General features: G+C 32.5%; 1 protein-coding gene across 1 annotated transcript in view; it reads right to left on the bottom strand.

The window, feature by feature from the left end:
* Positions 1 to 12,944, bottom strand: part of RPGRIP1L (RPGRIP1 like) — a 120,642-nt gene that overhangs the window by 16,361 nt on the left and 91,337 nt on the right. Inside the window, exon 24 of the mRNA XM_074211301.1 lies at positions 9,431 to 9,614. Coding sequence (XP_074067402.1) covers positions 9,431 to 9,614 — 184 coding nt within the window. The remainder of the gene's footprint in view (positions 1 to 9,430; positions 9,615 to 12,944) is intronic.

Here is a 12,944-nt window from a genome sequence, read left to right as displayed (position 1 = left end):
TTTGGACATTATTTTTTTTAAAGGTTGTCACATCAAATACTAATTTTCTGCTTTGGTTTTACTCAGGAAATAGCTGACTATGAGCTTTGAAGATTCCAATTTCTGTTAGTCCAACAGAGAAAAGAATGTCATATACTTTAAGGAAAAGATTAGACCAGTAATAAAAAGTAAATAAATTTAAAAATCTACATGTAATTTAAATAAAAGCAAATTTTGCCAGCCACTCATTACTGAGGGCAGACAAGTCAGTGTACACCTACTCTTGTCTTTAGTAGGTCACAAAGCTATGAAGATTCTCAAGTTTCTCAATCCAACAAATTTCACAAAAAAGCAATGTATTGCTTCCTGAGTATGATGCATTATGCTGGAAGAAAGTAAACTGGAATATAACATACAATACTATACAAGTGGCCTGGTTAGAAAGGTACAAATCAAGGTGCTATGTGAGGTCTAAAGAAGGTTGTTACTTGACTGGGGTCAGAGAAGTGTTCTTTGTAGAGATTATATCTAAATTGATGTTTAAAGGACAAGTAATGGAGCTGAGATGATGTATTAGAGTCCAAACCCAGACAAACTTCCCCAACATTTCCCTCCAAACATTTTTAAAATCAAATTGAATTTTGGAACAGCACAGTTAATCACAAAAGGTCAGGGTGAGACATTTTCTTAGCCTAAAACAACGAAGGAGATTAGCAGGAGAGATCTGTGACAATGGAATGGGGGATGGCCTGGACCATTTGCAGTAAACCCACCAACAGTAGACCTTGGAGGTGGCTCTGACAATGGCAGCAGAAATTTTGGGAGGTTTCATCTCAGAGACAGCAAGAAGGTTAGACAAATAGAATGAGATTATCGAGTCTTTACTGGCTCTTGGCATAGCTGACTCTGATTGGCAAGTCTATTAACAAGATGCAGTTCTGGGTCACAGTTCCAGGGTAGAGAGGAGCACTTATAGTTATGGCTGCAGAAGGTCACAGGGTCAGGGTCAAAAGAATCAACAGTGCTTGTGGCTATAGGGAAGTAGGGACCCTTCCTCACTAAAGACCAGAATCCAGACTAGGAGAGCATCTCTCCTGGATCTCTTCCTGTATCATACCACTTTGGAAGCACCAAAAACTTGTAGACCCCAGAATTAGCACTGAGAAAAACAGTTAAGAGAAAGTCTGAGATTGGGACAGTATCTCCTCACCCTAAGCTGAGCAAAGTCTAGCTTTAACATAATCAGTTCAATGTCAAGACAGAAAGAAAAGCAAACAACATAAAAAGAGCTTGCTCATAAAAAAACTACTATGGTGGCAGGGAAGATCAAAATACATTATCACAAAACAGTATGGAAAACACATACAATCAAAGCCTCAAAGGAAAATACTAAGAATTTGGGACAAGAATTCCTGAAGAGTTAAAAAAGATAAGAGTGGAAAAATTGGGAAAAGAATTGAGAGTGGTGGAAGAAAATTAGAAAAAGAGAATTAACCTGGGAAAGAGGCACAAAAAATAATGAAGAAACATCTTAAAAAGTAGAATTGGCCTAATGGTGAAAGAGACAAAAAAATTCACTGATGAAAAGAATACTTTAAAAATCAGAACTGGTCAAACAGAAAAAGAGGTACAAACATTTATTGAAGAAAATAATTCTTAAAAATTAGAACTGGGGGGCGGCTAGGTAGCACAGTGGATAAAGCACTGGCCCTGGAGTCAGGAGTACCTAAGTTCAAATCTTGCCTCAGACACTTAATAATTACCTAGCTGTGTGGCCTTGGGCAAGCCACTTAACCCTGCTTGCCTTGTAAAAAAAAACAACCTAAAGTTTTTGCACTATCCACTGTGCCACCTAGCCACCCCCATCTTGCAAAAACTTAAAAAACATCAGAACTGGGCAAATGGAAGGTAATGACTTCATAAGTCTTCAAAAAACCCAACAAAACAAAATAAAAAAATGGAGACGAAAACACAAAATATATTATTTGAAAACAACTGACATGGAAAATAGATCAAGGAGAAATAATTTAATAACTATTTGACTACCATAAAGCTATGATAAAAAAAAGCCTAGATATCATATTTTAAGAAGTTATCAAGAAAAACTGCCCTGATATCTTTGAATCAGAGAGTAAAATTATAATTGAAAGATTCTATTGTTCTTCTCCTGAAAGAGATCCCAAAGTAAAAGCTTCCAGAAATATTATAGTCAAATTCCAGAACCCCAAGGTCAAGGAGAAAATATTGGAAAAACCAGAAAAATACAATCCAAATATTGTAGATCCACAGTAAAGAGCTTCTAAGATTTAACAACCTTTCACATTAAAAGAGCAGAGGGATTAGTAAATGAAATTCTGGAAGGCAAAGGAGGCAGGACTTTAATCAAGAATAATTTATGCAACAAAACCAAATATAATTCTTTGGGTGGAACATGAACATTTAATGAAGACTATCCTTAATTTTAAAAAAATGGAGCTGAACAGAAAACTCGACAAAAGACTCAAGAAGCAAAAAAAGGTGAAAATGATGGGGTGGTCAGGTGGTGCAGTGGATAGAGCACTGGCTCTGGAGTCAGGAGCACCTGAGTTCAAATCCAACCTCAGACACTTAATAATTACCTAGTTGTGTGGCCTTGGGCAAGCCACTGAACCCAAAAACAAAAAGGTGAAAATGAAAGAAAGATCATAGGAGAATTAATAAAATTAAATTGTTTATATTCCTTTATGGGAAGATAATAATGCAATTCCTAAGAACTTTAGCATCTTTAGAGCAGTTACAAGCAGTCGAATAATGTTGGGATGATCTTACCAAAAAAAAAAAAAATGAAGGTACGAGAAAGATGGATGCCCTGGGAGAAGGGGAAAAGGAAAGGTATAATGGGGGAAATTATCTTACATAAAAGAAGCATTTAATAAAGAGCTTTTACAGTGGAGGGGGAAATGGGTGGGGCTGACAAGCAATGCTTAAATCTCACTCTCCTTGGAATTGGTTTAAAGAGTGACTGTGTGTGTGTGTGTGTGTGTGTATTTTTCACATACACACATACACAAACTGTTGTATTTGTCCTTCATTCTCTAAAAAGACCATGACATCAGGGAGGAAATGCCATGACATATATATGAATTGGTTATATATACATATGTGTGTATACAAACACAGACACAGACACACACTCTCAGGTGGCTATAGGCACAGTAGATAGAGCACCTGCCCTGGAGTCAGGAGTGCCTGAATTCAAATACAGCCTCAGACACTAGATACTAGCTGTGTGACCTTGAGCAAGTCACTTAATCCCATTGCCTTATAAAAACAAAAACAAACACAAACAAACAAAAAATAAATCTATTTTATCCAATAGGGAAACTGGAGGGGAAGGAGATAAGAGAAAAGGGAGGAAAGATTAAGGGAGGCAGAAACAAAGTGGTAAGAGGCAAAATAGATTTTTGAGGATGGACAGTATAGGAAAGAGAGAGAGAGAGAAAGAGAGAGAGAGAGAGGCAAACAGAAGAAAATATGAGAGAGAATTAAGGTCAGCTATAAAATGGCTACAGATAGTAGATGGATTAGAAACCAGAATACAATAATAAGTTGTTTATAAGAGACACACTTGAAAAAGAAAGACACACAAAGTTAAATAAGAAGACAGAGCAGAAGGTATTATGCTTCTGTTGAAGTAAAAAAGGCAGGGGTAGCAGTCAAGATCTAAGATAAGGAAAAAGTAAAAAGAGACCTAATTAAAAGATAATCAGAAAAACTACATTTCGATAAGAAGTACCAAAGACAATGAAGTTATAAAAATTTCTACAGCAAATTTCTCTGATAAAACTTTCATTTCAAAAATACATGGAGAACTGAATTGAATTTATAAAAACAAAAACCATTCCATAATTGATAAAATGTCAAGGGAAATGAATAGGTACATTTCAGAAGAATTCAAAGTTATTTATAATTATATGATAAAATGCTTTAAATCATTATTAATTGGAGAAATGCTAATTAAGACAATTTTGGGGTACTGTAAACACTTGTCAGAAATGCGAAAAGTGGAACTGTGAACTGGTCAACCATTCTGGTGAATAATTTGGAACTACATCCAAAGAGTTATACAATTGTGCTTAGCCTATGCTCCATTACTTAGGTTTATATCCCAGAGAGATCATAGAAAAAGGAAAAGAATGTATGTGTACACACACACATGCACACACACAAATATACAAAAAAAATTTATAGTACCTCTTTTTGTGATTTCAAAGAATTAGAAATTGCAGAGATGTCCATCAGTTGAGGAATGGCTGAACAAGTTGTAAAAAATAATTGTGATAGAATACTCCTGTACTATAAAAATGAAAAGGGGGCAGCTAGGTGTTGCAGTGGATAGAGCACTGACCTGGGAGTCAGGGGGACCTGTGTTCAAATCTGGCCTCAGACATTTAATAATTACCTAGCTGTTCGACTTGGGCAAATCACTTAACTACATTGGCTTACCAAAAAGCAAAAAAAATGAAGTGGCAGATGGTTTTAGAGAAACATGGGAAGACCTTTATGAACTGATACACAGTGAACTGAGAAGAACCAGGAGATCACTATACATGGTAATAGCAATATTGTAATGATGTGAAAGACTTAGTTATTCTGATCAATACAATTATCCAAGAAAGTTCAAAAGGATTTATGATGAAAAATGCCTTCAGAAAAAGAATAATGAACTGAGTGCAAACTGAAGTATGATTTGCACATTTTATTTTTGTTGCATTTTTGTGCAATATGTCTAACATAGAAATGTTTTGCATGACTTTATATGCATAATTGACTTAATTTTGCTTGCCTTTTCAGTGGGTGGGAGGGAGGGAGAGAATTTGGTACATGAAAAATTTTTTTAAAAGAATGTTAAAATAAATTTAGAAAAGCATTACAAAAAAGTAAAGGACGTGATAAATTCATCAGGCCAATATGGCAATGAGGACATTCTAAACTAGAGACTGCTAACCTTTTTCTGTGTATGTATGTGTGTCACAGACTCCTTTGGCAGTCTGATAAAGCTTATGAACTCCTTATCAGAATTTTTTAAATGTATAAAATACATAGAATTATAAAGGAGACCAATAATGTTGAAATATAGTTCTTCTCTCCTCTTTCTTTTTCAGCTTAAGAATTCATGTTCTAGGCAGAGGGAATGATGTTGTGAGCAGTCATAGAGAATTTCTTGTTGGTGATCTAGTGATACTGGCCTCCTTGTTCCATGAATTGGACATTTTCACTGGCTTTTGCACAAACTTGGAAAGTTCTTTCTCCTCAGCTCTGCTTCTCGGCTTCCCTGGCTTCCTTTAAGTCCCAGCTAAAGTTCCACCTTCTATAGGAAACCTCTCTTAATTCCCCTTACTTTTTTCTAGTGCCTTCCTTCAGTTGATTATTTCCCTCTAGCTTCTTTTCATATTGTGTCCCATATAAAACTGTAAACTCCTTGAGAACAGGGATTATCTTGTGCCTTTCTATTTCCAGCATTTATCAAAATGCTTAGCATTTAGTAGGCAATGCTTATTGACCGAGAAAAATGTGTAGGATGTTTCATTCCAAATAATTTTAGGAAAGAATAGGTTAACCTTAAGTGTGTAGAGGGGAATATTATGAAATAAGGCTGCAAAAGTAGGATTGATACTAGATTACAGGCACTAGCATATTAGACAAAGGTGTTTGTTTGAATTATGCAGCAGGAAATAGGGAGTCACACTGGATTCAGAAATTTCAAAAGGAAAACAAAGAAATGTCACAAAGCCACAAGTTAAAAAAAATTGGTGCAGTAGATGAAGGGGAAAATTCTTCAAAAGTTAAACCACTTACACAGATTACATTGTATTGAATTTTTACATATATTTCAAAAGTATGCTTCCAAAAAACTGCAAAAATCTTTGCACAAATGTTGAATATAGGTGATTTTAATTTGTCTATGATTAAAAGTTTCTCTGAGTTTACAGAATTATTTAACACAGTATATGTAGTACTCTGCTGATGGCCTAACAGTTATGGAGTCCCCTAAAAATCCCACTCTAGTGCCTCACTAGAAGCATGAAGGTGACCACAAGTTCTTGAAAGCTATGCCAGTGACTTCAATTCAAGTCAGTAAATATTTGTTCATTACTATGTACCACTGTGCTGGGAATAGCAATCTCCAATAGTCCCTTAAAATGTAGAAGGTCTTTAAGTATAGGATCCTGCAATGGATGCTACCTCCTGTTTCAGGATCAATCCTGAGTCTGGGGAAGGTTAATACTAAAAAGTTTACAATGTTTGCAAAAAAGCAAAGAGTTTTTTTGGATACTCCTAACTCATGAAAATATTGCACATGTACAATATTTTAATATGTTAAAACTGTCTTACTAATAAGGCATGGGGGAATTTCACTATCTGTGATGAAGTTATTCATACTGATGAAAGTATGAGACAGGAAACATTGATCATGTACACTGATTTATGGCTAAAGTTGTGAAATGGTGAAATGCTATTTTAGATAATTTTATTATCAGGGTTTAGATAATCTGAAATCACAGGCAATTTAATAAACAACATAAAACACATGTGATAGATAACTTACAACACATGCCTGATAACAGTCTAATATTACACAATTATACATTGCATATCACAATGTACTATTATGTAATAAGCCAATTTGAGATTATTTATGAATGGAAATATTTGTGAAAAATATCTTCTTTATAATATTGTTTTCTATTATTCTAATACTTTAGATCCCAGATTTTTTCAATCACTAATTATGAACTTTAAACTTGTAACTATTTTTATCCTCAGTTTAATTTCAATTTGTCCAAATGATCAACTATTGAGTTCTTAGTGACCAAGGTTTCAGATCTATATAAGTTTTTTATAAAACTTAGAAGATTTCATTAATTTTTTTTACTCCTACCACTGTCAATTCCCTAGAAGGTTTATATTCAGTCAAGATAACATCCTTTAGGCCTGCTATCATTAATCTTATTTCTAAACCAGTTTCTTGCCTTCTCAGCACTCTCAAAGCAATATCTTCAAGACCAATGAAATATAAATGTTTTGTCCTTGCTACCAATGTCTATGAACTGAATTCAACCTTTGGTTTTTTTCAATGATAGTCTCTAGTCCTAAGAACATATACTTCTCTGTAGATAAAACTGGCATCACCAAATCTTAATGTACCTAAGGTCCTGGCTATAGTATACAATTCATTATGTATAAATAGAAGTAATAATGCTTATTCTATTTCTGGTGGAAAATCAAACACTGCTAGCTTCATTTAATCTTTCCATTGGCAAGGAGAGTTTCTGTTGCTGATTCTCCCTTAAATTTTCCATTTAAATAAAAAAATCAGCCAAGGGATAAATTACTTTTATTATAGTTTAATGCAATTTGGAAAATGTAAGGCTACGTTAAATTGGCCCTGCAATTGAAGTAACAAATGCCAAGGGCACAGTAAATCATTATAGTGATTAGTCTGATTGTTGGTTGTTAAACTAAAAATTTACAAGATTCTTCTTGCATCAGAAAAGGAATAACAATAACATTTTCATAATGCTACAATACTTTAATAAAAATAAAATAATAAAATATTCAAGAAGGGAGGCATCTATTACTAAAATGACTAACTGTGGTACCTAGCCACCCCTAAATTTCATTTGTTTATTAAATAAAATATTTAATAATCCTTGAAAAGTCTTTATAAGCAAATCTAATTAAGAATGATTTGGGGATGGAGTAAAGCTATAGTAAACACTCTCTTTAAGTTCATTGATAACATATTATTGGCTTCCTTCCTGATTATCATATAGTTGATTCATTAGGAATAAACAACTATTCTTACAATATCAATATCTTGAAATAGCAATAGCAAACATATAAGTGAATAAAGTAACCACATGGGAATGATCTAAAATGTGGGACACCAGAGCACTTATGACAGAAATATTTCCAGAAAAGGATGTGCTTAGCTACTGCAAATGTAAGAACCTTTACATATTTTAATAGTGATTAAATAATCTAGAAGACCACATGGCTATTTATCAATTGGGAGTAAACACAAAAGAAATTAAATACAAATATTCCGCCATTTCAACAAAGTGACTTAGTGATAAGCCCTGAATTCTAGTTCAGGGTACAATGGATATATCATCTTGGACGTGAATGGTTGTTATCCTTTAAGTCTGTCCAACTTTGAAGTAGTTATAGCAATCTTTATGCCACTCTAACATGTAGGATTATTTTGAGAATAAGGGTGAAAGGGAAGGTTATTCAGGTTATTATCCTGATTATTCTTCCTGAGGCTATGAAAGTTTTAAAACTTTTCTACTTTTATATTACATGACAAGGTTGCAAAACTGATGGTTAAATCATGGCCCAGTGACAAGTATCTTGACTTAAAAAAAGAGATGCAATTTATGAGATTTTAGTGTTCTCCTTGAAAAGAGCTAGATGAAAAGAGCTAACTCTATCCTAGGGCTTCAAGGAAACTCTATAGAAGTACTTTTTCAATTAGTGCCATGGCAGATTGACATGAAATTTAGCTACATATGATCTGTTATTAGTCTCATAAATCTTAAGAGAAGATGCTCTGAGTACATGTTTCATTTTGACTGGTCCAGGAAGTTTGTATGCATCTCTCTAGTAGATCCAGTTCTAGAAGATCAAAAATCCATCTGCCTTTCTGAATAGATGCGTGGTGGCAGATTATATAGCATTGTAAAGATTTATACTTTTCTCCAATTAAAATCTAATTACTTAGAAATGTAATGCAGTCACATTTTAAACTGATGTTAGAAATTTCTGGGCATGAAGACTACAACTATGTCTAAATGTCAAGACAACTAGATGAAAAGCGGAAAAATCTCAGCTAATAAAGTAGATGTTTACATTATATTACCAAAAAAACTGAGTCTGACTTCATCATATGACTAATTTTTTCAATAAATTAACTGGATGATACTTACATTTGATAGATTTGCCTATCTTCAAGTACTCTGAGAGCACTCTGCCTTTCTCCACTGCACTGGAGGCATTGTTTCATTTTTTTCTTTGTATTTCTGGTTATCTAGTACCCTGCTCATAGATGCTTAATAAGCATTTGTTAATTGACTTAAACTGTGTAGTTTTATTGAAGATATGTTTTTCTTGGGAAGCTATACCTGTATCAAGATCACTGGGAAGAAGTATTTACAGAATTCCACTGCCTTTTTTGGGGGGCGGGATTCTCTTAATCCTACTAATTCTTTAATGATTTTTTTTCAAGCTCCCACCCTAAACTCACTGGTTACAGGTTGTATTGTTATAAATATGCAACTAAAAATTCTCTATGATTTTTCATAGGTATGGGAGAATTAATTTCTTTCTGTTTTCCCAGCCTAATCTATAGATTTTTAAAAAAGGTTAAAAAATAGATATAATACACAAACATATTATGTATACATACCATTGCTGTAATTATAATAGACCCACTGTCCACTGTTGGGCTTTGGAAGTGACACTGGTGTCTCTTCTGCAGGAAAATTATAGAAACGGCATTCTACAAATAGGCGTTGTATGGTTTCATCCATGGATACTCGGGAATCATTGAGGCTCAGAGCTATAATCTCAATCCGAATTTTTTCTGATGGCTGTTTAAAAAAAGGGAGGGGAGAAATATAAAACACTTTATTCTACTTTTAGTGTCAATTTTAAACAAACATGAAGGGCAATAGGTTTCCTTTTTGCAATACACTATACACTATTTTACAGTAACACATGATAGATTATTCAAGTCAGAAAGAGAGAATGAGATTCCAATGCCCCAGGGTTTGAAGTTAACAGTGTCATGGCAATAGTTTCCTGATTTACATTTCAGGATATAAATACTTCACTAGTAGTCCATCAGGAGTGAGGATTATGAGATCTTCATCTATGTCAGATTTCTGAATCACAAGTATTAGTTGCCCTTATTTCAAACTATATAATGAATCACTGTTTATAATGGCGTGTTTATCTAATTGACAGTACTCAAGAAAGTTTCACTAAATCCACATATTAAAACTTTCCAATTGGAAGAATTATATTCAAAGGTCTATTGAAAACTTCAGTATCATTTTAAACACATAAAAAGCCATATTAGTTTATCTACCTTCTATTTTAGATCAATCTATTTAACAATATTTAAAATATTAAATATTTAACAATATTTCACAAGTCAGAAGAGAATATTTATGTTGTGTTTAATATCATAAATTTATCTGAAATTCATTTCCTCTTCTCTTATGCTTTTAAAAGAAAGTTTTAACTTGGAGGTCAATGTCTTATATTATACAATGTATAATATAATATATAATATTAAACAGGTGCTTGATACTACTATCTTGTTTATTACTTCTAACTTCATGAATCAACACTTATAATAAGTTGTACATGTTAATGAACATTATTGTCACAAATGTTTTCATATGAATGACTTAAAATAGAATAGGATGTAAAATTAGGTTTTACGTTAATGAAAGCAGGAGTTGTGATTCATAAAAAGAATGGAGTCTCCTATACTTGTGATGTCAAATTTTCTTTACAACTTGTAAAGTGTTCTATGAATCAAGTCTAAATTATATCATCTTAAATAATAATTAGAAACTGAAAAGTAAGATATATTTAAGATGATGAGATTTTAGGAGTTCAAATCAGTGTACAAATTAGAGTAATTACTTAGATATTTCAAAAGCATATTTTATAATTAATCAAACTGAAAACCCGAAGTATTCTGTTGTAAAAATATTCTCCATAAAGAACAATTTCCATTGCTGTCAAGCCCCTTCAATATTTGATGAAGTAATTTTGCCCCCTCCTTTCAAAAGACATTTTCTTTTATTATGTATTCTAAGACACTTTAACTAAAAACCCAAATCTGAATATTTCAATAAGGTTGTTTTATTATTCAGTAGATTCATGGAAATTTTACTAGGATGACAGAAAAAATTCCACACCATTCTGTCTCCACTAATACAGGTACAAGGCTGCAGCTGGCAATATTACTAGGATTAGCATAGTATGATGAAATATTTAAAGGAAATTTTTTTTCTAAAACCTAATAAATCAAATGACTGCCAAATGTCATTAAAGTGATGGTCTTTGACTTGAATATGCTTTTCATATTCAAATTTGAAAAGAAAGAGATGAAAGCCTGGAAAGGTTACTCGGTTTCAACTAATAACCTCAAGCACTCTCCATTCACATGCATAAAAAATGAAATTGGCTCTATTGTCTAATCTCACTTCAGAAACAACTCATCTCTTCTTGCATAAGGCAAGTGTAGTAAAAGAAATATTTTAAATGATATTTTTTTTTTTGCAAAATGTTTTGTGGTTGTCAAAACTACTTTTCATTCACAGTTTAGACATACAACCCCAAAATGGTATCATGCATAATTAAGTTCTCTATGTTATTTAAAAATTCACTTGACAAAGTGGTATAAAAACAGTACTGTAAAAAGTATTAACACTGTTGCATAAACAGACTTTGGAAAATAACTATAAAGAGGTAAAAAAGAATTACACACACACAAATATAATTCTAGGTTATGAAGAATAGGACTATACCAAATTGCTAGGCAAAAGAAGACAAACTAATCATTAAATAGCAGGGGAAAGAAATGTGTTTAAATGCATGATTTATTAATAATATATTAACTAATACAGGTCATATATGAAAAAATTTGAAATATTTAAGGACTTACTTTGGCCCTAAAATAAGGCAATGTAATTATTAAAATCCTAGTGTTATACAGTCAGACACTTAAATATGTATTATTATTTCTCCGCCTACCAGTTTTCTTTTATAAAAAATAATTGATTTTTAAATATCTTTTGTAATTTAGAACATTTAAGATTTCTTTGTTCATTACAAAAAAATGGATGTTTTCTAACACTAAAAAAATGCAGCTTTAGATGATTCCGATACTTTCTAAAGACTAACATTTATGATATTTTGAGTATTCTTTATTCCAGGTGCTTTACCCTAGGAATACCCAGGATGCTATATCTTTTTCTTTTATTTTAATGCTTTTTAAAAAAATTTTAAATATTGTGTGTGTGTGTGTGTGTGTGTTTGTGTGTGTGTTTATAAAGAGTACTGCACAGTGGTCAGGTAATTGGTTCTATTAATTCTATTACTATTTATATGACCTTGAATAAAATACTTTAATTTCCCTAACCTTTACTTTTCATCATTTGTAAAATGAGATTATAAAAGATGATCTCTAAACATCTCATCCAGCTTTAATATACTCATTCTATGATTTACCATCAAATGATGCAGTGACAAATTTATGATTCCAGTAATTTATTAAAGTTAAAAAGTTCAAGAGATATAGATAATACAAAAAAGTTCAGCATAGAGAAAATTAAGTCAAAAGAATATTTCTGATAAAACAGGGATGGAAAAGGAATTTAAAATACATTTTGGATGACATGTGTACTTACTTTTGGTTCCTACGATGATTTGAAATGTTTTATAAACCAAGAAATTTAGGTATCCTAAATTACAATGTGTTTTAACATATTTTTACTTAAGATTGCTGGTCAAAGAAATGTTTTTAGGCCTCTTGTGATTGATATAATTCCTTATAAGGATTGACAGTGTTAGCATATGCAGATGGATTGATTCACATTGTTGGCTAGGGATCATCATAAATAGAAGTCAGCATATACAGAGCCTACTGGAGACAGGTGCTATCCCCGTGGAGCATCAATATCTTTCAGTTACCAACTGCCAAAACTAAGAAGAAAAGTAAAATTGCTAGGTATTACCTTCTAGTTCCAATATCACTCCTAGTTTCTTACTACTAATAATTCATATTTAATAACATAATTTTAGCAACATCTGCATAGACTGCTTTTAGGAGGGTGCTGCTGAATTTTTCTTCTTATTTCAACATGGAAGCTTTAATATTATATTTTTAAAGAATTAGGGAC

Source organism: Macrotis lagotis, chromosome 1, assembly GCF_037893015.1.
Source record: "Macrotis lagotis isolate mMagLag1 chromosome 1, bilby.v1.9.chrom.fasta, whole genome shotgun sequence".
NCBI lineage: Eukaryota > Metazoa > Chordata > Mammalia > Peramelemorphia > Peramelidae > Macrotis > Macrotis lagotis.
The sequence above is the reverse complement of the archived record's forward strand: the minus strand, read 5'-3'. Positions and strand labels throughout refer to the sequence as shown.